Raw genomic sequence first — 26639 nt, 5'->3', positions numbered from 1 at the left:
CACTCTCTCTGGAGCATCCACACTTCTCTGGACCGTGCTCCCAGGCTCGTGCTGTCTGTGGACTCCTGAGTATGTGCCTGGTGCCCGGCTGCTGCCTCCCGCTGCTCAAATTCCACTCAGGAGGACGGCTTTGTGACGGATACATCATCTCATTTTCCTGGAGGTCCTGAGGGGCAGCCACCAGACTGCACACGCTGAATGTCAGCTACATTAAGCTAACACGTTCACATCATTGAAAAACCCTATTTACACATAACAAATGTGGGGATAGCTGCCTCGGAGGAAATAATATAGTATTGATTAAAACAATGGCCTCTAATGCCTTCTGAAAGCCTGCAGTCCCCAGCAGCGTCCGCAGCCACCCCTGCCCTGCTGTCAGCTGTCACTCTCCAAGTAGAGCAGACAGGCGGGCGAGGGCCGGGGGCAGGACCCCAGGAGCCTCCGCTTTGGGAGTGCTCGCTGTGTGCCAGGCACTGTGCTGAGTGCTGCTCCCGTCCTGTCCCCGTAGCAGCTCCTTCTGGTGGGGGAATTATTACTTCCATTTTCCAAAGAAGGAAGCAGGCTTGCAGGGGAGTTAATGTCTAGCCCAGGATCAGACAATTAATAAGTGACGAAGCTGGGATTTGAACCTAGGTCTCACTGCACAGCACATACTAAGCTCACCATGCTAGACCCTTTTGTGTATTCATTTTCCGTCTAGATACGTAAATGTACACAAGGTGAGAGAGAAGCTCTGGTGGGCTGGCCTGTGCGCCAGGCGCTGGGCCCTGACGGGGTGCCCTTCCTGGTTTGGTGGAGTAGGGGACAGGGCTCTGTGAGCCGCTCGACCTTGGCGATGACCCCAGCTGTCCTGAGCTGGGAGGAAGGCCCACGACTGGGCAGGCCCAGAGGTTTCAGAGTCTCCAAGATGGAGAACCTCATTTTAGAAAGAGAGCTTGTTGCTCTAGAGCTGCTGACAAGCCTAGGACAGGAGCATATTTTCCCTGGTAACTGCACGATCCCCTGGGCTTGGAAAGATTCCACAGTCAGCTGAGGACAGCAGGAGGGGCTGGGACCACAGCCGAGTGTGTCGGGTGGAGGAGGCTCCGGGAGCGGGTGCGAGGGGTGGGGCCCAGGGAGCGGGCGGTCTGCATGGTGGGTAGCTGGTGTGGGCAGAGGGGACGGGGCGGGTCTCACCGTCAAGAACAGATAGAGCGTCCCTTTGTCAGCTGCGAACAGCGCTGCTCTGCTCTGTCATTTACGGTGTGACTTTGAGTAAGTCACTTAGGCTGTGTGAGCCTCCTACCAAAATTAAGGACATACTTCCTGCGTCAGTGTTGTGAGGGCTTGCTAGGAGAATGTGTGCGGGGACACGACGTGCTGGCCTGGCGTGCAGTCAGCAGGGACTTGAGTAGAGTCAATCCCTGATCTTCCGGCCTCTTGGTGAACACTCGGCGCCTTCCCTGCCTCCCTCGTGGGCCTTGAGACCTGCAGGATCCCAGAGACTTCTGCACTCAGCTCTCGCCTCCCCACCCGACTTGGGCACCATCTGTCTGTCTGCTTCTCAGCTGTCCCCGCCCCGCAGCCTGGATTTGGAAGGTAAACGGGCAGGTTTTTGCATCTGCCGATGTCCTCGCCTTGCTGGTTTCGCTTCCTTCCACCGCAGCGGAGGATTTCCCTGGAACCCTGACCCTGCAGCAGCGGGGAGGGAGTGCACTGCGATCCCAGCCTGCACAGCAGACAGCGCGGGCAGACACGCACAGCGGGGCTTGGCGGCTGGCAACGGCCACTGGGCTGCTGCTGGCCACCCAGGCACCCGGCAGGCAGCGGGCAGTGGCCGGGCCTGGGGGGCGGCCAGGAGGGGCCTGCAGAGGCCCCTCCACTGAGACTCCATCCCTCGCTTGAGAGAGGAGAGGACTGAAGCCCAGAGAGGCTCACTAGTTTGCTCAAGGTCACCCCGTGAGGCCAGACCAATCACACAGGTGGAACCAGGGCCAAATCGAGGGAGGAGCCTGGCTTTGGGGTCCCTGGACTGGGCCCCAGCCCCACTGTCACATGGCTGTGTGACCTTGGGCAGCCTGCGTAAGTCCCGCTGTGACACCTGTCCCTCATGTAAGCGGGAGTCCAAGGCCAGGTCTGGTCTGAGGGGTTCTCAGCAAAGGGCCCGACCCTCTGCACGCCTCCTCTTGTCCTTTCCTGCCTCTCTGGACTCCAGAGCTCTCGCGCCAGGGGCTCAGTCCCCTCTGGTCCTGAGCCCTAGCCCTGGGTCCGAGGAGCCTCCCAGCTGCTGCGCAACGTGGGGATGCCAGTTAGTGACAACGGGCTGTACAATTGAAAATTGCGCAGGGAGTAGATTTTACATGTTCTCACCACATAAAACTATGAATGTGTGAGGTAATAGCATGTTAGTTCATTTGATTTGGTCATTCCGCAATGTATACTTTTATCAAAACATGATCTTGTACACCACAAATACATACGATCTTCAGGTGTCAGTTTAAAAATAAGTGAAAGTTTAAAAAAATGAGTATGATGTGCCTAGCTCTAAACCTTCAAACTATAGTCAGGTTATATTTGATAGTCCAATCCCCGGGGGTCTGCCTGGAGTCAGTGGTCCCTGGCCTTGTGAGGGAGACGCGATCCATGCCGGCGCGGCCTGGGCCCGGCTCCCCGACCACTCGGGAGCCAGGTCGCGGGTTTCCATGAGCACCCGCTTAGCCGCAGCCCGGGGTCTGCACAGAAGGGCTTGGTGTGTATTTACTAAGCACATGCAAAGGCCGGCAGGGCATGCCGCTGGGGTCCAAGTGGAACTCGGACTATGATGTCAAGGGAGCAGGAGGAAAACAACGAAGGAGGCCCCCGGAAAGGCAGGGGCAGTAGAGGGGTGGGGGAGGGGGTTCCCTCAGACCCGAAGAATCCAAGCTGGTTCTTCCTCCCGACTCAGAAGTGAAGACACGGCAGGGCAGTCCCGGGCCATGCATGGCCCTGCTTGTCCAGGGTGCACAGAAACCTGCAGGAGACGCAGCTGGAGGGCAGAGAACGAGGCTGCCTGACACCTCGTGGGGCTGGGGCTGGGCAAGCCGGGGAGGAGGAGACAGTCGGGGCTGCGCGGTTGCCGGCCTGCCTTTCAGCCTTCCCCACACAGACCCGCCTTCCTGCCACACTCAGGGACCCCGTTGCCCACTGCTACCTTGCTCAAGCGTTCCTTCTGCCCGGAATGCCCTCCCCTCTCTAGCTGACCAGTCCCCAGCCTACTAGGTGGCCCAGTCTTGGCCCCCTCTTCCACAAGAACTTCCCTGGCCAGACCAGCCGGGGGCCTCGCTGCCCCACGTGTGTGAGTCCGTCTCCCTGGCGGGGACGGCCGGTGATCTCAGGGCTTTCGGCTTCCTCCGTGGTCGCCCACCCAGCAAGCTTGTGTTAAGCTCCTCTGTGGACCAGGCTCAGTGACAAGTGCCAGGTTTAAAAAGGTGGCTTGGCTCTTGCTTTTAAGGACCTTGCAATCCAAGGAAACAGACGGACACAGGAGCAGATAAACATAACAGCCGTGGAGAGAGGCAGGGAGATCATGGGAGCGGGGCAGGTGCTTGGGGACGTGGCTCATCAGCAGCAGTGACCTGCAACAATTGTCCAGACCCGGCGCAAACCCAGATCTGGGGAGAGCCGCAGACGCCACCCCACTCGGTGAGCGCCCACTCCCAGCCCGCAGGTGCGTCCTCGTCCTGCGTACGTGGCCCTGTCTTTTCTGTCCGTCTTCTCTCACTCTGTCCCAGTCCCCCCGACTGGCTTCCTGTGGGAGCCTGTGCCTGTCTCATTCCGGAGAGAAGTTACTGGTTAAACTAGAGAGCGCTCCACTGAGGAAAGGCCCAGTAGAAATCTAATAAGTAAATCAGGGGGATAAAAGCTCAGACAGCATGCAGGAGGATTTAGGAAAGTGAACAGCTGCAGTCCCAGGTTCCTGAGGAAGTCGTAACTGACGGAGCAGCGTGACTGCCCCTGGCCTGGGATGCGATTTACGAAATCGGATTTCACACTCACCGTGTTTGGGAGCTGACTGCCGTCCCGAGGGATAAACCCTGAAGGCTCTTGGCCAAACTCCCCGGAGCCCGCACCACCGTCATCTGCCTTGAGCTACCTGTTCACCCTGGAGTGGAGCGCTCAGGACATTGCAGACCTCTGGCGCAAAGACCTTTCTTGGTTGTCACTTCCCGGAGGCGACACAAGGACGGAGCGTGGGCTTCGGGTCTAACCCAGGTCTGGTTCTGCTGTTCTCTAGCTGTGCGGCCACAGAGAACCGTGCCACCCTGCTGGCCCTCGGCACCCTGGCAAGTCCAATGGAGAGAGGTTCTGTCTGTACGTCTGATGCAGGTACTGTGGGAATATGCACAAAAAGCACCTTGCAGGGCAGACATGAGCTCTCATGTGGTCCCTTTCCACGCGAGTCAGTAGGCCCAGACCAGGCATGATGTGAAAGGCTGGGACTTGGACACCTCCAAGGAACAGGCCAGGCCCTGACACGGGGGAGCAGGACTGGCATTCAGGTCCAAAAGCCTGTGGCTCAGGGACAGTTTACCACACACATTCTAGAACTCTCCACAGGGGCAAGGCGGATTCTGAGCCCCTCCACCAGGGCTCATGCATGCCTGCACATGGCTCACCCACACACCTCACACACTGTCACACATCTGCGACACTCACCGCCCACTATGTGTCCACACACCAGGACACGCCACATCCGATACTCTCACCCCTTCCTCACATGTGTGCACACACACAGTCCCACTGGTATGAGCGTGTGGACACACAAGTCACACTCGTGTGGAAATCCACACCGAGATTGAGGGTCACCCCCATTTCTTTCCTAGGCACGTGAGCCAAGGAATTGGCTCCAGCCAGTTCCCACTTTTCCCTTCTCCGTCTTTGTGAGATGCTGAGGAAGGGCCAAGGAAGGAAGCCAGGGCCTTGAATGTGCAGAGACGCCAGGGGGCATTTCCCGGGCCGCAAGCATTCCAGGCCCCAAACATCCTAAGGGATGTTTCTTTTGGAGAAGAGAAGACCACTGCTAAACTTTTCAGTGGTTGGATGGAAGAAGGATCAGTCGCATTCTGTGTGGCCCCATGGAACAGATTTGGGACTGAGTCAAAGTTGCAGGGCAGTAGGGGATATTTAAGCTCAATATAGAGTAACTTTAAAATTATTTGAGCTCTCCAAAAATGAAAAGCACCACTTGCAAAGTAATGAGCTCCTTGTCTTTAGAAAGATCCAAGGGGAAACCAGGTGACCGCTTCTCCGAGCCTCCGTAAAGGGGATCCTGTGCTGGGTGTGAGGGGAGCACCGAGTGATGGCAAGACCCTTTCTATGCAAAGAACTGACAGCTGGAGGGTCCTCACCCTCCCTGAAGCAAGGATGACAGGAGGGACCATTGTCAGGACCCACTCCCCCCTCCAGGACATGGGACCACCCGGCCCGACAGGTGCCCTAGACCTTCGGAGAGCCCTGGCGTTCCCTGGGCTCTGCCCCTGCCGTCAGCCTGCGTGCGGAAGCCCTGAGACTAACTTTGTTTCAGGTGACATTTTGATGAATTCAGGCCCGAACTCACTCAGCTATTGATCCTAGAGGAAAATGTTCATCCTTTAAAGACCACCAAACTGCGTACTTAATCCACGTGCCACACACCAAGTCAACATGGAAACACTGCCAGGCAAACACGTTGCTGAGCCGTTTATTGAAAAAGGGCTTCGTGACGTTCTATTTCTCTTCCTTCCACGCTGACCGAGCCCTCCCTCACCCCCAGGGTGAGCGGCCATTGGCAGGAAAGACAAGATCCTCAGCCCGCTCCGTTGCTGACTAGCTCCGGGCCTCTCTGAGCCTCAGTTTTCTCATCTGAGAAGTAGGGCAGCAATGCCTCCCTCGCCAGCCGTAGTGTGGCTCAAATGGCACGTCTGTGCGTGCGCAAAGGTGTCGAGCGTGGCGGCCGCCCTGGCGAGGCTGGGCATGCACTTTCCCTGCACTCTGGCGCAGAGAACCTCGTCGGGGCTCGGGATCCCGGCTCCCCCGCTGGGGAAACGGAGCGCCAGGAGAAAAGGAAGCGCGTTCCCAGGCTCAGCCCTGCGCGCACCTGCGTGGGGCAGGGCCAGGGCACGGCGGGGTCCGGCCACGCGCAGGGCCAGGGCACGGCGGGCGACGCCTGCCGGCCTGAGAGAGGCTTTGGCGAGCGGGCTGGCGGCTGGAGGTGCGGAGGCCCAGGGATGTTGAGTGACCGGCCCGAAGTGCGCGGAGCTCCCTGCTGCTCTGTGCAAGGGCGAGGGGCTGAGTCGGTGCTATCTGGGAAGGGAGGCTCGGGAAGGCACAGACCCTCTGCCTTGTTTACCGCAATATCCATGGCAACCAGAACTGACGCACCGTGAGCGCTCAGCGAACGCTGAATGCGTGATTGAAGATTAGGAAAATCTCAGAGACAAAACCGGAGCGACTGGAAGCTCAGCCGCATAGAGCGACTCTAGAGGCCGACTGCGGCTCCTCTCTGTGAAAGGAGGCAAGAGGTGGTAGAGACGGAAGCTTCCAGGTTAAGCCCTGCTCAGAGCTCTGTTCTCAAACCACCAGAGAAGCTCTCAGACCTGAGCCCTCATTTTGGCCCCCCAAATTTTGAGGGGACGTAAGGTGCTAAATCAAATGGCAATCTGCTGAATATTAGGTGGTCCCTGTCTGTTGAGTTACTCGTCACTTGTAAGTGTTCAGTGAGTGCCTACTATGTGCCAGGCCCCGTGCTAGGTGCTAGAGATGCCAGGATTAATAGAGATGGTCCCCCCTTGCAGTCTAGAAGGGTGGAGCAAACATACGAAACCATCGCCACATCTGTGGGGGTCTCGTAACGCAGGTACGGATGAGGCAGAGGTGCTCGGCGGAGGGCGCTCACCTGCGTGGGTGGGGGCAGAAGGCCACACGCAGAGGGAGTCTCCTGGGGCGTCGTGAAGTATGAGTGGGATCAGATCCTTGAGAGGGTGCAAGAATCCCCGGTAGGAGGGACAGCGAAGCCCAAGGCACAGAACTGGAACCAGCAGGACACATGGTCACTACTCAGACTTGCCCTATGGGGGAGCAGAAGGAGGGCAGGGAACCAAGACTGGGGAGCTCGCAGGCTGCGAAAGACACAGCTCTGCCCCAGGGGACTCTGAGCAGACAACTGCCCTCCTCTGAGCTTTAGTTTCTTCCTCTGTACAAGGCTGAACAGTGTGATTTCTGAGGTTCCTTCCTGGTTCTAACATGCTATGACATTTCTCACTAATGCACAAAATCAGATATGTACACAAGACCAGAGGCATAAGAAAGCACACAAAGAAACGGGTTAGTCCAGTGCAAACAATGTAAGACCCGGATGGGACGGCTCCATGGGCAAACCTCAAAGATGCCTGTAGAGTCCTCATCCCCAGGGCAGGAGGCGTACCCTGGCCTCAGGAACCCTGTGGTTGCTCCTCCAGCCCTCAAAGAAGGAGAGGGCCCCAGCTGTCCCTTTGGGCAGTGTTCCCCTATGTGAACCAAGTGCCCCAGTGGGCACTGCAGGAAGAGGCAGGCAGGAGGGCCGGCCCCTGCCTTCGCGTGGTGCCAGGGCCTGGAGCTGAAATTCACCTCGTCCACAGGGCTCCCAGTGCTCAGAAAACAGCTCCTTTGATAAAAAGTGGTAGGAATTCTTCCCGTGGCCCTCCGCTCCTATAGTCAGCTTCATTATTAAGCTATAGTCATCAAAAATGGGGAAGTCTTGGGACCCAACAAATCTTAAAGCTAGAGGGATTTTAAAGGTCCTGTGAATAGAGGTTCTTAGTTTGGAGGCTGCTGTGGTCTGAATGTTTGCACCCCTCCAAAATTTCTTCATTGAAATCACCACCGCTAAGGTGATGGTATTAGGAGGAGGGGTCTTCGGAGGTGATTACGATGTGAGGGTGGAGCCCTCGTGAATGGGACTTGTGTCCTTGTAACAGAGCCCGAGGGAGCTTGTCTGTGCTTCCACCATGTGCATCACAGAGAAAAGATGCCGCCTAAGAGCCAGAGAGCCAGCCCTCACCAGACACCCAATCTGCCTTGATCTTGGACTTCCCAGCCTCCACAACTGTGAGAAATAAGTTTCTGGTGTTTATAAGCCACCCAGTCTATGGTGTTCTGTTATGGCAGCCTGAGTGGACTGTCACATGTCGGGGGGCATTAGCCCCCTTGAGAATATGGTGAAAACCACGGTTCTCTCCCTAGAAAGAGGCATGCATATTCTGTTTTGTGTGCAAATTCAGAAGAGTGTCAGAACCCCCTAACTGAGGTCCCTTAGAGGTCCTCACACACTGGCTTCAGTCTCCTGCCTTAGTTAAAACTCTCTATTTTACAGATGAGGAAATCCCTCGAAAGGATTTCCCCTGAGGCTGCTCTGGCCAGACTTCAGCAGCTCCAGCTCAGTGCCCAGCAATCCAGGATGAGGCGCGGAGGGACAGTGACTCACCTGAGATGAGGCAGAAATGACCGGCAGGAGCCTCAGTCACATTTGTGAAAGGCCTAGAAGGCAGAACCAGGGTAAACAGTCTCCTCACCTGTGAAAGCTCTGCTGGTGACATGTGGGCCAGCCAGTTCTCAGGAAGGGGAAGAACTCCGACTGTAGCTTTGCCAATTGCCGTAGTGTAAATGCTGCCACCGCAGTGGATGGGAAACTCCAGTGTGACGTGGCTGAATGCAGAGTGGGGGAGAGATGTGCTCCGTCAGCACTTCTGAGCTGGCACCGCATTTCCGTCCACTGGCTGCGTCTGCATCCCAGGCCCAGCAGGATGGGCCAGTGGACTGTCATTCCTGGGCTCTGTCCCCTCTGAGTCCTTGGGAAGAGCAAAGCCTATGGACGGCTTGCACTGAGGACAGCTGCTTCCTTCTACTGAGAGAAACCTGAGTAGAATCGCCGTTGCCTGGCACCTCACCTGTGCCTCTTGTGGCCAGGATTCCAGAGCCCTGCAGTCCTGGCTTCCTCCTCTGGGTGCCCCTCGCTTTGTCCCTGTGCATCGTAAAGTATGGCCTGCAGAGCTGGGCCCCCACCTCCATGAGGCCCGTGCAGAGCCAGGCGGAGCCTGTTATCACCTGCCTGAACTGGACATGCCATGAGAAGACCTTGCCTTGGGTCTTTCTGTGTATGTGTTCCAACTGCTTGACTAGTTTATAAGATCCCACGGGTGGGCTTTAAGCCTCTTTCAACCCCCAAAGCCTCATAGGCCCCTGGCGCTCATTCTGCAGTTCCGCAGCTGCTGCCGAGGTTCACTGTGACCGCTTTCAAGGCCTGTTGCTCCTCCGGTTCTGCAGAACTGCAGGCTGGGCCCGCGCTGCCTTGCAAGCCGGGAGCGGCAGGCCCGCAGGACAGCTGTGAGCCGCCAGTCCCTGAGCTGCTGAAGGTGTTATCTTCACTCCAGCAGTGCAGGGGCCTCGTTCAAACTACAGGAGTGGAGTCCTCAGGATAATCTTAGAGTGTTTCATTCCTGTCCTGACATTTAGCAGTCCGCTGTACTTTGTAATGGTATGTTACGTTATTTTTATCACTGTCTGCTATTTATGGGGCACGTACAATGTGCCCAGCCTTGGCTCCGTACGTCTGGACAGGGTATGGGAACACAGGTCTCCGCACCTTCACCTCCCGGTACCTTACGTACATTATTCCCAATCCTCACCACAGCTCGGGGCCTCCCCACTTCACAGACTGAAGGAACTGAACGTGGACATCTCTGATCAGGAGCCAAGAGGCAGCCGGAGGGGCCGCGCCACTGTGAGGGGTCCCGAGGGCTGTGGGTCCGCAGTCTGAGCTCCCCAGGCTGGCTTCTCTCGGCCGCAGGAGCCAAGAGAGGGGCTGGTCTCCCGAGCACAGCTGGGAAGCCAGGGTAGCTCCAGGCTTGCTGCTCCCCGGACCCTGCTTCAAGGACCCTCTTTGTCCTAGACCAGGCTCCTCTCTGAGTCTTCCTGCCAGACCTCTCTCTCCAGATGAGCAAAAAATGTAAACCCTCAGCCCCCTTCACTGGCTAGAGCCACTCTGTACAGCCTGGCCAGAGTCTGATGGTTTTACACGGGCAAGTGGGTCACAGAAGCACCCTGACCCACCTCCCACACACGCCGGAAACCTTGGCAGCACAACCGTTCCTGAACGGACCCAGGATGGCCAGTGTGGGCCCAGGTCTTTCCTGGGCTGTTCATTCCTATTCTAAGAAGCACTAAGTAGCTTGCAAATGACCCAGTGAGTAGGTCAGTAGGGGTAGGTAGGCCAGGGTGGAGGTGCAAATTGAGTGCCCCTTTCTCTTCAAGGGAGATTCATGTCTAAGGTGTCAGCTCAAGTCTGGAATTCCTTCCCATCTGCGTGCTGTGACATGCAAGTGTGTGCGTGCTCTCTCTCTCTCTCTCTGTGTCTCTCTCTGTCACTGTCGCAGCCCCTTTCGTCCTCTGCTCTGCTGGGGCTGCTTGGTTGGATGGCCCCAGACAGGTCACCTCTCGGAGGCTCAGCCACGGATGTGCAGGGTCCGTGTGGCCCCTGGCAGGCCTGTGGCAATCAGCCTCCCACTGGGTCAGCCTTGTGGTCAGTCAACCTTCATGCTCTTGTTAAGTGAAGGTTGGCGGCTCAGAATCACCCCCTGGACCCATTCGAGGCGGACTCCTTGCTCAGAGCTGTCACGCTCGCCTTTGGCCCTCATCGCCGAAGGGCTACCGTTAGAAAGAGGAACGGATCTTTGATTTTTGTGGCTGGGCCTGCAGCTTGGATCTGGGCTCTGGGGCAGAGGGGGCTTGGTTTGGGCCTTGTGTTCACAGCCCAGCTCTGCAGTTAACAGCTGGGTGACTGGGCAAGTTGTGGAGCCTCTCTGAACCTCAGTGTCCCCCTGCAGGGACACCTCCAGATGTGGTGAGGGTCAAAGAGAACACGGATTTACTTCCTCAGCTGCAAAGCCCTGCGGGTGTGTGTTGTTAATAATGCCCAGTCACAACTGGTTTCCTCGCTCTCCAACCCAAGTTCTAGTTCCTCAGGAGGTTCCTTCTTTGGGGCCTCCAAGGGGCTTCCATGGAGCTTTCTGGAATTAGTGGACTTCCATAAGGCACCTTTGATGAGAACAGGGCAGGTGGAGTCAAGGGCTGGACCACGCCATGCCTGGAAGGCAGACTGAGCTCCCCTGCGGCCTCGAGCTTAGCCCTGTCCCAGGGATAGGCCCCCAGCGAGAGCTCAGCCCCGGGCCTCCGCAGCCCTGCGGCCGCTCCTGCCCCTCCCGGGAGGCCGTGGGAAAGAGGCTGCGTGGGAGCTTTCTTGTGTTTGAAGGCAGAAACGCCGGGCTAGGGCCGCCCTCTAGCTACATGGACAGCTAGATCAATAATTACTAAATAAATAAATAAATGAAAATAAACAAAGAACGCCTCCAGTGAGCTGGAATTGCTGCCGTGCTGAGAGGTAACTGGCAGATTCCATTTAATTAGAAGGCACAGAGCTGTAATGGAAGCGCCAGCTCACGGAGGGGTTCAGCGGTGGGAGGACAGCAGGGCTCCCGCCCTTCCGCTGGGCGCTCTCCCACCCTGCCGCCTGCATTCCCTCCTTGCCGCATGGGCTGGGGCGGGCGGGGCTCTGTCCAGCCCTGGAGAAACAAGCCTCACCAACCCTGGCCGCTGCACACCAGATGTGGCTCCCAAGGCGCCCAGGTGAGGATGCCCCGGAGCACAGTCCGCCCGGGAGCCGTGAGAGGGAGTGGAGGCAGAGCAGGGGGAGAGCTCGTGCTCACACCCCTCCCTCCTTCCATGCCAGTGAAGGTGCACGGCGTGTCTGGACGGACAAGGTCCCCCCTGCAGGGCCAGGCATGACCACTGGACTGTGAATCAGGCAGCTGTGACTGTCTTGGCCGGGGGCAAGGACAGGACATCACCTGCCTCCCTCCTGTGCTGCTTTTCCACCCAGAAAGTGGAGGTGGCATCCCCCAGCCTGCTGGACCCTGGCCAACCACCTTCCACCCCGCACCCTGGGACACATCGCTTCTCTCTGCCCTCTTCCCTCGTGCAGCTGAGAGCAGGCACCCCCTCCACTCCTGCCTGGCTCAGCAAGACGCAGGGCTCAAGGGCAAAGGCTGGGCATTCCCACCCTGCTCCAGAGACCAATTCTTTCATCAGCATGGGGCCCTTATGGGGCCGCTCGGTGCACGGTTTTATTTGGGCCTTACCTGGGTGAGAAGGTGGTTCGTAAGCACCTCAGTAAACGTCAGCCGCACCCCTGCTGCCCACACAGGCGAGCTGGCTGGCGCTCTCCACGCTTGCCTCCCTCACCCTCACCTCCCTGCTCTCCCCAGGAGGCGAGTCTTCCTTCCCATCCCCCTGGAAATGGGCTCTCCAGCGGCCTTGCCCCACGGGGGCTTCCCCACCCCCTGGCAGTGACGCCCAGGACTCCATGAGCCAGCACCCTCCGGGTGGTCCCTTCTTCCCACAGGGGTCTCTGGGTCCCCGAGCTGTGTGCGCGGCATCCAGCCCCCACCCTGGGGGAAGGGTGCAGCAGGCCTGGGCTCTGGGGCCAGCGGGTCCTGGGTTTCAATCCTGGATCCTCCACCTCCCAGTGGGTGAGTCCAGGAAAATCGTTCATCTTCCCTGAGCCTCCCCTGTACAGTGGGCTAATAACCCGTATCTTCACTAATCCGTGTCAAGGTTAACTTCACAAGCCCATCTTGTATTCACAGCCTCTTACTGGGCCTCTGCCTTCGAGAAGGTCTGGGCTCAAGAGAACTGCAGGGGATGGGGTGGGGCTCTTGGGGACAGGGTGGGACTTGGCCCTTGTCCTTACTGCCCTCAGCCTTAGTCTTTCTGGGACTCTTGGTCCTACAAGAAACAAGGGGAAAAGCGATGCCCTCTTTCTGCCTGGCCTCCCGGCCGCGGTTCAAGGGGGAAACCAGGCGGAGCCTCCGCAGGGGCAGGACACAGCTGCAGAGCACCTGTCCCTCCGCATAACAGAGACCAGCCGCGGCTCTGTCCTGGGCCACGTCTGAAACCTTCCAGGCACAGGGCCTTCAGCAGCCCGGGTTCCTCCAGGGAGAGAGGCCAGAGGCGGGCCAGCAGGAGCGGCTTTCATGACCCTGCCTCTCTGGTACGCACCTCCACAGAGCACGTGACTGCTGGGATTGGGCATCTTAAATCAGAGTTGGGCTTAGGCTGTCTTGTACTTGTGATAACATCCTTCAATCCCCATATATTTTACATCCACCCCCCGCAAAGAGATTACACTAGAAGCCCAAAGAATCTGGTGTATAATTAGTTTCACTGACCCCAGCACTCACTAGCTGTAAGACCCTGAGGAAGTTCTTTGACCTTTTGGATCCTCAGTTTTCTCTTCGGCCAAACGGGAATAATAGTGGTACTTACCTCTGGGAGTTTTGATGGGGAGTAGAGATAATGCATGCACAGTGCTTAGCCCAGAGATGAATGAACACAGCATAAGCAGCAGTTCGTGGCAGCTCTACCTGGGTTGGTGAATCGAGTGAACTTGGACCCAGTGGGCAAGCCCTTGGTGACACTGGCCAAGGGAGCGGGGCAAGGCTGGACTGCAGCCAGCATCCGCTTTCAGTGTGCAGAGCGGGGAGTGAGCTCTGCCAAGCCTGCGGCTCGTACTGGAAGCCAAGTTCCCCAGAGTGAGGCCACATTCTGGCTCAGCTGGTCACCCTGTGAGAATTCCAGGCAGTTCATCAATTGGGAGAAAGAGCCCAGGTAGTGTCTGAGGGTAGGGGAGGAGCCAGCCTTCCAAGGAGAGAAAGATGACAAGAGCCAGGCGAGGCCTCAGACAGCCCAGTGGGCTGGGACTCCGAAGTGGGAGGCGTTGGATCTCACGGAGAAGGCAGACGGAGCGTGGCACGAGGCACCAGTTGGAGTCAGGCAGACGGGGATTCCAGGCCTCTCCGCCTGCCACCTGCAGGACTCTGGGCAAACTCCTTCTCCCTCTGCAATGCCAGTTTCTTTGTAAATAACAAGGGGATAAGAACCTGTATTTTCATAAAGCTGTTGTGAGGGTGAAACCAGGTGAGGAAAGTTAAATGCCCATTGCCGCTCAGCAAACGTCTCTGTCTTCTTCCCACCCGGGGTGCGTAGACTTAGGCCAGTGCAGCAGAGACTTGGAACAGCCTGAAGGTTGATGGCCGCGTGGGCACGCAGGGTTCCTGCAGGCACATGGGATCTGGGGCCAATAGCAACATAGACAGACAATTCCAGACCCACGGCTGGTGGCAAGGAATTGCTGATAATGCTGCCTGCCTTGCCCACTGAGTGGACAGGGCTACACAGCCGGGAAACCGCACGGCTGGGGACGGCAGGGGCTGGGAAAGGGCTGTCCCAACATCAGCCGTCGCTGCTGCCGTGCGACACTGTGAGGGGCTTGTCAGCGGGGTCTGAGGGAGCCCTGCTCCCTGCAGGGGCTGGTGAGGGCTGGGTCACAAAAACTTTTTAGATTTATCACAAATCATTGTCAACTCTTCCTAAAGACGGCAACTCAACACCAGCTTTTTATGGAATTCATTATTTTAAAAACTTAATTTAAGACCACAGCTGTTTCAGATTTCTCTTATAAGAATTTAATTGGTATGTAATAGCATAGTTAATTAAATACAAATCAATAGTTTAAAACAACTAATTGATAATATGAATGGGGAAAAACTGAGTTCTAATATAATTAACTCATATTAAATAAGCAATGAAATAGCAATTATGTCTTTACAACAATGTAAAGTTTATAGTTCTTTAATAAACTTAGAATTAGCAAGCAATGAAATCCAAAATTATAAAACCGGTATTATTGGGCTATTAAACATTTATTACTTGTCCTAGAGGGCCAGAGCCGGGCGCTAGTTAGGATTAATATGCCTTTGCTACTCCCCTCCTCAGGCCTCTTTCCTATAGAGTTGATCAGAAAACTGTGATCTTGGCATGATTTATGGGCTTCGTTATTGCCTGGATGCGAGTAATTATGCTGAAAACAGGACTAGGCAGAACCGGTGCAGAAAGCAGTTCAGAATCAAGGTGAAAACTTTCTGAACATGAGACTCTGGTATTCTGCAATCACTGAGGCACCGCTGGGCAGAGTGGCTGTTGGTGGCTACTGGGGGACAGTGGCCTATGAGAGAGGCCATCAGTACAGACCCCCAACAAAGAGAAAACTGAGACAATCTCCAGCCTTCAAGCCCTTTGCAAGGGTGTCCCTCCCCACCCCCACCCCACCCCCAGCCCCCTCCTGCAGCCCTCTCCCGCTCTGGGCTCCTGCGGCGGGGATGGCCATTCACGTGGCAAGAGCCTGGGTGCAGCCTCACCACACTGTATCTGCTGAGCTGTTGTTTGTCCCTGACTTTTGCCTTTGCGCAAGTATGTGCAGGCGTAACCAGCGGGCTCCCCACCTCAGCGGGCTGGGAAGCTCGCACGTCGCGCCTGGCACTCGGTGGCCTCTCAGTGAGTGTTTGCGGACGGGACTTTGTGCCAGTCACATTTATTAATACGTGCTCCTTGTGGGGTCAATGCCTGTGGGAGTCTACCCATAGCATCCCACTGTTCTTCCCCCAGAACAAGACATTCACCCTCTGAGGTCAATGCAGCTGGTTAGCAATGTGTTTCTTCAGACTGGAACTCCTGCTCACATTATGATCTGGGTCCTCTGCACTTGGGAACCTCGTCACCTCCAACACAGGAGGTCCAAAAATGCACCTAATCAGCTTCCCCTGTCATCACCTCCCCACGCAGGCACTGCCCTTCCACCAATCTGTCCTCCGAAAGACACTGTGGCCATCTTTGCCCCTTCCTCTGCTGGAGCCACGCGGTCACTTAGCACCGTTGTCTCTTCCCAGCATGTCTCAGACTCACCCTTTTCTCTCCATTGCCAGCCCCTCTGGTCCCTTAGCCTCTGCAGCCACTGCCCCATGGCTGGGCCTCCAGACTCCCGCCACTCTCCTGTCCCGCTGACTCGCGGCTGCCACGCTAACCTCCAGCGTGCGCCACCTAACAGTCCCATCACTGTGGACACGTCCTTGCACCTCTCCGTGCCTCCACTTCCGTGTCTGTAAAGACAAACAGCAGGGACTGTGGTGACCTCTAATCCCCATGCTGGCACTTTGTCTCTGTCTGTCGAACTCGCCCTTATTAGGTGCTTCCTCCTTCTGGGCACCTGTCACCATGTTGGCTCATTTCATTTCCATGCCAATCGTGCGAGGAGGGTCTGACTACTGGCACTGACATTTTACAGATGAGAAAATGGAAGCTCAGAGGAGCCTGAGGGCCGCTCGCTGCCGAGTGCTGGGGCTCGGCCTCAGCCAGCCCTGTGAGTTCCAAAGCATCCCCGGCCTCCCCATGGCCCCAGCCGCCACCTCCTCCATGTGCTCTCAGGCACCATCTGGGGAATTCAAGCTGTTCTCAGCCCCCACTGCTCTCTGTGTCGAGGTAGCCAGGATCCAGAGGCTCCGGGTGTCATCGCGATGCAGCTCAGCGTCCCTCACTTGCTTTTGGAGCTCTGGCCGTCGTCAGAGAGCAGGAAGAGGGAGCAGATGCAGACCCATCACCTGGCACCTGAAGGACAGCGACAGGCTCCCAGCCGCCTCCCTGGCCCGGGTTACCTCTCCCCCCATTGCGTGCACCAGTGCCGAAGTGTCTTCATTAAGTGTGAGCCTGGCCTGTCCTTCCCCGGCCTCCCGTGCTTCATGGCTCCCCACGACCTGCAGAGAAAGTATGGCCTCCGGGGCCAGGCTCGTGGGATGCCCGCGGGTTTCCCTGGACTTCTCCTGCCTCCTCTCTTTTCCTCCGCTCCCGAAGTCTTTGCTACAGCCACACTGGATTGCCCGCCAATGATGCTCTATTTCTGGCTCGATAGGCCCCCAGGGCCGTGCTCAAGTCGAATAGCATCAGGTGGGGAAAGGTCGTCCTCAGCGAGCACCCCAGAACTGCTGTGCCGGGCGAGCTGCGGAGAGGAGGGAGGCCTGCCACGGGCAGCCTCCCACAAACGCTGGACGGCCTCGGCAGTGGAGGGGCAGTGGGCGCCGTGGCTGTCCCTGGCCACAGCTCTGTCCACAGCTACGTGAGAGCCCCTTAGTGTCCAGATGGGGCAACATGGTCCTCACCCTGGAAGCAGGAATGTAAAGGCCTCCGCTTGCCGCTGAGCATGCCTGGGTGTGCAGGCACGTGGCCAGCCCTCCTCCCCCGCTGCCCCTCAGCTCTTGTGCCCACCACCTCCACGGCCTCACCGGGCAGCCCCTGCCGGCCCTCTCCGGCCAGCTGGGGCCCTCTGAGCAGCCGTGTGATGCTGTTCCTGCGGCAGCTCTGTGGCCGGGGGCTGGGGTCCAGTGGAAATGGCCTGCGTGGTGAGAAGACCAGCTCCTCCCTGTCCCCCCGTGTGTGTGCTAGGGCTGCTGTAGCAACGTGTCACCAGATGAGTGGCTTCAACAGCAGAAATACAGCGTCTCACAGTTTTGGAGGCCAGAAGTCCAAAACCAAGAAGCTGGGAGGTGGTTTCCTCTGGGGAGCTGTGGGGAGCATCTGCTCTGGGCCTCTCTGCCTGGCGCGTAGGTGGCTCCTTGACATTGCGGTGGCCCTCCCTGCACGGGTGCCTGCCTCCAAACTTCCCTTTTCATGTGTGACACCAGTCGTCCTGGAGTAAGGCCCCTCCTAATGACCTCACTGTGATGTGAGCACCTCTGCAAAGTCCCTGTCTCCAAATAAGGTCACATTTTGAGGTCCTGGGGTTTGGACTTCAGCATATGGCTGGGGGTGGTGGGAAAGGGACATAATTCAACCCACAGCACTGCCCTGGCCCCGAGCTCTGCTCTCTCTCTGCTCTCTGCTCTCCTCTGCTCTCTGGCCTGCCTTGATTCTCGGCGTCTGCAGCCCTGGGACCCCATCCCTTGCCTGAGACGGAAGCCAGAAATCAGCGCTGGATTCTGGCCCGAGCAGTGTCACCAGCTAGTGGCTTCTCCTTGAATTGTCCTTTCACTTCGCTGAGCCTCAGCTCCTGAAACCAACATGGAGGAAATAATTTCCGCTTTGCCTGCTTCACAGAGCCACTCACTGTGTGCACGCAGTGAGACGGGGTATGACAGCACCCCACAGACGCGAAATAACACCACCACATCATTGCTGTCACCAGTAACAGTCAAGGAATACTAAGCTAGAGAAAGTCCCATCTGCACCCTCTGAAACTGAAGGAAACCATTCCCCCATTTATGATGCCATCCGTTTTTAATCCTCCCAAGAGGAAATCAGATGACATTCCCTAGTCTTCTATTCCGATGAATCGCAGGCTGCACCCACTCTACAGCCGCCCTCACCTAACCTAAATGCGTCATGCTGCGCGTCAGCCCACCTGTTTGCACTGACCTGGGTCGGGGGAGCTGACGCTGCACAGTGTTTTCCGGTCAGCCACTTCCTTAAGTCAGCAGACTTGTCCTGAGTGCGTGCCAGGTGCCAGGCACTACGCTTGGGACTAGGGTGCCAGAGAAGGCACAATCCTGACTTTTCTGTTGTTCGAAGTCCGGAGGCCAGGAGTTCCCGGGGTGCACACCCCCCTTCTCCCTGAGGGACACGCCCTGTTCCGGGCGGCGTCTCCTTGCACAGGCAGCGATCCTCAGCCTCCCGTCTCCTCACACAGTGCCCTCCCTGTCTGCCAGGGACCCTGGACTTCTCTGCTGTGAGCTTCCCTTGGAAGCCAGGACCTTTTTCGTGTTAATGATTTTCCATGGTACGTGAGTGATTCCGCTACTGATAAAGCCAAAGATGGCAGCCCCAAAGCCTACTTGGAGAAGACCCTGTCGTCTGTTCCAAAATGGGCATCTGTGATCTGACTCTGCCACCTGTCTCAGTGCCATGTGACAAGGAAGGTGACAGCCTGGTGGCTGGTCTACCTCACAGAGAGAGAGATTCCTGTTCTTCCTGTCACAGTCTATCATCCCCCCCAACAGCCTGGTTAGTTTGGCTTGGTGGGGTCTCCCCGAGCCAAAGTGGTTATCTTCTCCTCGTTTGCTCTGTGGTCAGTACCTTGCCGTCCCCCACCTCCCACCACTGTATGCAGACTCCCTCCCCGCCCCGTTTCAGTCCCTGCTGGCATGCTTCCTCCTGTGGACCCGGCAACCTCCAGTTTAGTTCTGCGAATCTCTCCAGAGAACATGCCAAATTTTCATGTATGGGAAACCAGCTTTCGTGTCTGGAAAACCCACTTCACTCATCTTCCAACCTGCCCATTCTTGCCAAGATGCCAGTGGCTTCTTCCTACTTCTCAGAAAAGGCTCGGTCAGACAGCCCTTGCACTTAATAAATTTCTGCAGTGTGCTTATTAGCACCTTGTAATGTAGCCGCCTAAATAATTAAGACTAACCCATACGTGTCAAATTAAATGAGCCAAATACATTGAGAAATTGCCTTGCCCTCAATTTCTTTTATTAATCAGGATTTTTTAAAAACTTCTTTTCCTGCCCATCTGCAAAAATCAAACATGGTCGGTGAGACTCTTACGATAACTGGTGCTGTGCAGCCTCTGCTTGGGCAGTCCTCCCAGGACGGGGCCCCAGTCTGTGGCATAGGAGAGGCCGAGCTGGGGTGGCAGAGATACCCAACACAGATAAGCCAGATTCAACAGGCTGCACACACTCTCCAAATCTTTAGGGAATTGTTCCCCTTCCATTTGCCTGAGAATTCAGGGACTGTCTAGAAACAACTGGAACACTCGCCTAAATGCATCTAGCATCTCCTCCCCTCCCTACTCAGTGCTCCCCTGGGCTCCTTCCTGGGCTCCTTTCTCGTGAGGAGCCACTGCCGATGTGCTTTAGATGGGCACGAGAAGTCAACGGCAAACATAATAGGAATTGCCAGCAACTGCATCATCCTGATGCCAAACGATACGCGTGCAATTACAGCGGGCTGGTTCCCTCCGCCTGTCGTCAGCATGTCGGGGTTTCAATACAGTCTCCGTCCAGAGGCTGTTGTTCTCGGGAGCTCAGTGCCTCCTCACAGCTTGTACTTCTGCTGGCGCCCTCCTGGCAGGCTGCATTCCTGCCTCCTGGCGGTGGCTGTTAGAAAAAATCCACAAATATAGTAAGTAAACATCAAAGGGGCTTTGATCCCCTCGGCCCTCGACAGAGCAGGAGCCCCTGCAGAAAGGGTCAAGGCCTTGGATGAGGGAACTTAACATCGTCAATTTGGGCGCCCGAGATGCAAGGCTGTTTGAAGTGAGGGCGGTTGGCTGAGCCTTCAGACGGGAGTGTGGAGGGGAAGGAAGAGAAGCGGGTGCCTTTGGAAACAATGCCCTCAGATCTGCTTCTCTGCTCTTTACTGATAGTCAATAAACCCCTTTAAAGAATCGGGAGATCAAAGCTGGTGACCTCTGGGCCATGGCATTCTGCCACTGCCCCACACTTTGTTTTTCTCTAGGGCAGGAGCCCCCAAGCTTGATTACCTGTCTCTCGTGGGCCCTGTGCTCTGTTTCACCCTGTGACGCTTAGGAGAGGACCTGGCCACCCAGGTGGAGAGGGAGGTGGGGGACGACCTGCTCCATCTGCCCTGTAACAGCCTGGACACTGGCCAGGCTCGCAGGGACACCCAGTGTCTGGGAGAAGATGCCATGACACCCACTCAGGCGGACCCTCCTCTGAGAAACCAAGGCAGGGAGTAGTCAGGTGCCCAGAAGTCCTGGCAAGCCTGGGAGGGGCTACAGTCACAGTCGCACTTCCGGAAATCCACCCCTCATTCACTCACCCCGTCTACGACAGGTGTCACATTTGTAGGACTTCTAAGCAAGGAGCTGGAAGTGGGGAGTCTCAGATAATCATGGGAAGTCATTTAGCGTCATTGAGCCTCAGTTCTTCTAACTGCACAATGTGACTTGCAGCAACCTGTCTTCCCACCTCACGGGGCTGTTCAGGGGGCTGTTGAAATAAAATTCGGTGTGGAATTGCTTCAGAATTCGTAAAATGCTTAAGATAAATTGGAATTAAAGAATCAATACCAGAGAGGACACTTGCCTTCTCGTGAGGCAGATACACCCCAGTCCCACACTCACACACAGTGGGCACTGCTGTACAAAATATCGTGCAAAAAAAAATCATCTCTTTCATTTACTACCTGCAATTGTTCTATCAAGTTTTTCCAATTGGTCAAAGCCCTGTGGAGTCTTGTGTCTCTTAGCTATCCCAGCCCCTGTGCCGTTAGCCTACACTTCCTAAGTACTTGATGGTGCTAAATTGTACCTTGATACAGAAACGCACAGAATTTCTGGCCCTGAATTCACCCTTCAAAAGGCAGAGAGAGTCCTTCTGCCTGTACTTCAACCTCTGTGTCAGCCCCCAAACTCACCCAGTCACTTCTCCATCCTTCTGAGCCACCACGGTCTGGTTGTGTCATTCCACCCTGGACACGCTGGCGGGTCTGCCGCATCCCAGGGAGAGCTGGGCGTGGTCTCCAAGCCTGGGATATAAAAGGCCTCAATAACCCAGAGTGATAGTTACGAGCATGGACTCTGGAGCCAGACTACCTCCGTTTAAAATCCTGGCCCCGCCACCTGCTAGCTGTATCATCTAAGGCCACTTAATAACACCTGTAAATGGAGATGATAAAAAATGGGATAATAATGGTATATATTGCATAGGGCTGTTGTGAGGATCAAATGAGGAATGACCGGCTTAAAATTATGCCTGGAACATAGTAAGCACAATGCAAATGTTGGTTAAATACAGAAGTAGCCGTGTTTATGAGAGCAGCAAGCTCCACAGCCCCCTACAGAGGGGGCTCCCCTAACGCCTGACTGCTCCCAGCTCACCCACCTGTGCTTCCCTTCCAGAGCTGGGCCTCCAGAAGAGAGGATGCTGTCTGGTGCTGGGCTACATGGCCAAGGACACGTTCCGGCGAATGAGTGAAGGTCAGTGAGAACCGCCCCACCGTCTTGTGTGCTCTGGAGGGAGGAAGCCCTGTCCTACCACTACGGTGCAGAGGAAGCAGGGAAAGACCGTGGGGCACCTCAGGAATCAGTTTGATTTCCACGAAGCCATTTTTACAATAACGTGGGGAAGAGCAGTGAATGCCTGGAACACAGGCTGCTGATTCATGAACACTGTCCTTATGCTGTCGTCCCTCCTCCCTTCCAGCCCCCGCTTCCCTTCCTCTCTCTTCCCTGCTGTTTTTCCACCCACTCGCCAGCCCAATTAAATCTGCTTCCATTGTCTTTTCTGATCCAGACCGCTCTACCTTTCTCCTCAGTCATTCGTATTTCCTGAATGCCTATTGAGCAGATGGCTCCTGAGAAGCATGTGGGGGAACAGAAGGAGAGTACCACGGAAGGGCAGGGCAGTGTCTTCACTCCCAGAGAACCTACATTTGGAAACCTTCTCTTTCCCAACTGCATGGACCTATCTCTTCCTCTTACTCAAGGGCCACTCTGCCTTCCTCTTGCACTGAGCCTGTCTTCCGGGGCTTGATTGGGTCACCGAGGGCATGGGGAAGGTGTTGACATGGGCACAGAGGCTGGAGTGTGAGCGGAGTGCTGTCACTTGTGGTCCTGCTATGATAGGGAGCCAGTCCTCTTCCTCCCGAGCCATCTGTCTTTGCAGCTAACACCCCTCTCCATCAGATCCGCCGACTGTTGGTCAGAATGCAAAAGTAGGTAGACAGTGGCTGGGGATGCCATTTATTCATTAAGTCAGACAAAGGAAGCCTTGGCTCCTCACCAGTCCAACTTGCCCTGAGCTGGGCCCCTCCCCTCCCAAGGCCCAGGGCCCCCGTAGCCTCATTCCCACTCCAGGCAAGGAGGCAGCTTCCCCCTCCCAGCTCTCAGGTTAGACCACGGCATGGTTTCAGTGCCTCTTGTGCTGTCAGCTGGCTCTCCTCCCAGCCCGGTCCATGACTCCACACCCTCATGTGCTCCCCAGACCTGAGACCTTGCCAGCCATGGGTCGGTCACCAGCACCCATCATGGTGACGGTCTGACAAGAGTGAGGCCAGCGCAGCTAAGCACAGGAAGTGATTGCCTCCCCCATTTGCTGCCTGTCCATGTTAGAAAGCAGCCCCACCAGGGAGCCACTTCCCATTTGTGGGAGCCCCGTGGCCGAGTACAACCGGGGCTGGCGGCTGCACTTTCTGTGTCCTGCCAGCCAGTCTCCATCGCTGACTTTTCCCTTTCCCGGCCACCCCTCCCTTTCCAACACCGCCTCCTTGGCAAGACTGCTAGGCAGTAACTTCTAATTTGTGGGAACTGACAGCATGCCTCTGTCCGCGGTGCTGAATAGACATGTTCTCTTGCTGGCAAAGCTCATTAGAGAAGCTGAAACAAGGTTCATTGGGATTAGGGGAGTCAAAAAGTCAGGAGCTGGGCTGGATTTGAAACCCCAGGCTCCAGGTATCTGACCCCAGCTTCCAGGTGACCGAGGAGATGAGAGGGTGGTAAGCAAGCTGAGCCGACGTGAGTGACAAGTTAGAAATCTCAGCTAACAAAGCAGAGACAGGATAAGGAGGAGGGTGAGACGGTGGGGTGGAGGAGAGATGCGCAAGGTGGGTCAGCTTTGGCTCTGGAAGGCTAGAAGGCAGAAGCAAAGGAGGGGCAGGCCCTGGACGGGGAAGGCCCCTCTGCTTCCTCTCCAGCCAGCCTGGCTACCCCAAGTGCCATGTTCTACATTGTTCTCTCTCTAAAGTGCATGTGCCCATAGTCCAGCATGTCTGCAGGTAGGACGAGGCATCAGCAAACACAGGGAGCTGTATTCTAGCTTATAATTATCTCATACCAATACCCAAAATAATTATAACTTCCACATGTTAATAATTGAACTGGAATAGCAGCAATGACATAGATCAAGAGACAGAAATCTCTGTCCGCAGTATATAATACACCTTGGTATAAATTGAGCAATTGGTAAAATAGTAAAAAATAATTATTTTTCTCCCAGTTGCTGGAATTAGTGAGATATTAGGACAATTAGCTGCTTCTTCCATTAGAGATAAGATGGTGCTCATTATATTTCCAATTTAGAATAAATACAAAAGACCTACTCGTGCTATATCAAAGCATATTCGTCCTGTTTGACAGTATCTGATAGGGTGCCTGTCACCAGAGAGAAGTGTCTCCCTGCTTCATTTATTTCTCTGTTGATTTGTTCTCCTTCCACTCCCCCTCCTCACTACATTCCAAAACATAACAGCTTGAGAAGGAGCAAGAGGAAAATAATGAATGAACAGGAGCTTTATAGATCTGGGGTTTATCATAAGTTAGAGTAATCGCAGTTGCTGCTGTTAAACTACACAAAGCAATAAAAAGAAAACGCTGTTCAAAGATCGTTTAAGGAGGCACGTGACAGTCAGTGAGAGGTTTTGAGAGCTTCGGAATCTGCAGGGTTTGCAGGAACGGAGGTGGCCAGGAATACGTGCAGTGTGTATGTTTGTTCTTGCCTGTTTGGACTCAACACGTTTGGGCATCAGATAGAGATATGAGCCAAAACAAGTGAAGGGCAGACAGGAAAGGAGGGAATAAAGACAGACTAGGCACGAGAATATCAGATATGTTTGACATAATTGTCTTCATGTGATTGAGATATTAGTGCTTTAAATAGGAACTGCTAGAGGGAGATCATTTATTTATTCATCCAACTTTCATTAAATACCATAAAAATAATTAACAGTTTTTCATAATAAGTTCTAGGCATTGTTCTAAGTCCTGGAGCTATAAAAGTAAATAAGACATAGTCCCTGCCCTCAAGGAGCTCACAATAAAAACACGCAGGCACTTCTCAGTGTAAACGTCACCTCCCTGGAGAGACCCTGCCTCACCACCCTGCCGAAATTAGACGCCCCCGCCCCCCACGTCTCCATCGTGGCAGCCCGTCTGTGTGTTTCGTGGCGCTGGCCACAGTGCGCGACTGCTGATTAGGCTGCTTCCTTGTGTGCTGTCAGTCCCACTAGAAAATTAGCTACGGGCAGGCGAAGACTCTTCCTTCTTCCTGGCCTATCCCCGGGCCTTAGCCCAGTGTTTTGCACATAGGGAGTATAATTTCTGTCTAGGTAATTAGCCAGTGCCCTGAGTGACAATAGAGAAATGTACAAAGTCACCCACAGGTGTCAGGTGGCCTTGAGAAGAGGCTCCTCAGGCAAAGCAGACTGACGTAGAATATTCCACAAAATGAGTCTCCCCACGTTGCTAATTCCCTAAGTCTTACCTTGGCGCTGACTCTGGCGCGTCCTTCAGTTCCAGTACCGTTAGCCCCTTCCCGGGCGGCCAGCCCAGGCAGGGCAGCAGGGCAGAGGGCTGGGAGGAGAGGCCTGCCCCAGGAGGGCCTCCCTCCTTTCCACACCCACTCTCCTTTCTCACCCCACCTGCTGCTGGGCCGTGTTCTCGCGCAGCTCCAGCCAGGTCTCTCCCGGCAGCCCCATCCCAGTGCAAGCATGCACACACACACACACACACACACACACACACACACACACACACACACCCTTCCCTCCTTTCCCGGCTCTCCCCTCTCTTGGGGATCCCAGGACCACTCACCTTCTCGATGCGCCTTGCTTGCCCAGAGCTGAGCCTATTCCTGGCCAGGACAGAAAGCTGCCACATGGTGTCAGAACAGGGGCTGTGCCTGCCTCTCAGAAAGCTCTCGTTAGAACTGCAAACAACCCTAGAGATGACAGGGCACCCAGCTCAGCCAGCACGGCCCAGGAGCATTGAGCGACCTGCCTAGGGCCACAGGCAGTGGCTGGAGAGCGAGGACCACACACAGCCTGGGGCTTTGCACACCCAGGGCCCTTGGAACTCTGGGGCAGGCCGAGGCCACAAACGGAGGGGAGGCCCCTGGCGTGTCAGCTTGGTCTGGGCTTTTAGGGTGGCTGGGAAGACAGAGGGACAAGGAGAAGAGAGGGCAGAACACAGGGACATGAGTTGACGTGGGAGAAAATCAGGGGCGACCTGGAGCGAGGGAGGAGGGCAGAGAAGACGCTCCTAAGGGACGGGCAAACTAGGCCGTAGGACTCTTGAGAAGGTGTTAGAGGAGGAGAGGGAGGCGGTCAGGGCTTGACCTCCCCTCTGGCCGACCCCTGGAGGCCACGGTGGGCCTGCACAGGGGTCCCCTCCCTCCACCAGGTGCTCTCAGGCTGCCCATCAGGGCAGGGGCCGTTTTCCGGGACCTGGGGTCCCCCTGGACCTTCAGAATCGCAGTGACGAGCTGCTTCTCTCAGCTCAGCGAAGGGAGAACAGAAATGCCTCCGCCGCGGCCCCTTTCGTGTTCCCGGCACAAAACACCTGCCGGTGACCAGCAGGGGCGGCTTCTGCGCGCGGGGGACTTCTGGGCCCCCTCGGAAGGGGCGAGAGCTCCCCAGAAGGAGACAGCCGGCTCCACAGATGGCTGCCCTTCAGGGGCCCCTGCCTGGTGCCCCGCCGGTGGCACCCGGTCCCCGCGGGCTCTGTGTGCCAGTGCCCCACAGGGCACGTCCTTCCTCCCAGCCTGGCAGGGCAGGCGGAGCCCTGAGGGGATCCGGCGTGGACAGCTCTGAAACTGCGTGTCACGGCGGGGAGCCTGCTCTCTCCTTCTGCAACGCCAGCCCCAGGCTGCAGGAAAGAGTCTGCAGCCTCCACTGCTCCCTGCCCGTCCCTAACAGAGTGGATGAGACAGAGGGTTGTGCCGCAGGCCGGAGGCGTCAGGGGAGGGGCACGGCCGAGCAAGGCACCA

At 56.1% G+C, this 26639-nt stretch overlaps 1 protein-coding gene across 1 annotated transcript in view; it reads left to right on the top strand.

Moving 5' to 3' along the window:
• Positions 1-26639, top strand: part of KIRREL3 (kirre like nephrin family adhesion molecule 3) — a 512553-nt gene that overhangs the window by 374548 nt on the left and 111366 nt on the right. Inside the window, exon 2 of the mRNA XM_045557855.1 lies at positions 21779-21856. Within this exon, the coding sequence (XP_045413811.1) occupies positions 21779-21856 (78 nt within the window). The remainder of the gene's footprint in view (positions 1-21778; positions 21857-26639) is intronic.

Source organism: Lemur catta, chromosome 7 (assembly GCF_020740605.2).
Source record: "Lemur catta isolate mLemCat1 chromosome 7, mLemCat1.pri, whole genome shotgun sequence".
Classification (NCBI taxonomy): Eukaryota; Metazoa; Chordata; class Mammalia; order Primates; family Lemuridae; genus Lemur; species Lemur catta.
This window is presented reverse-complemented; position numbering and strand designations above follow the sequence as displayed.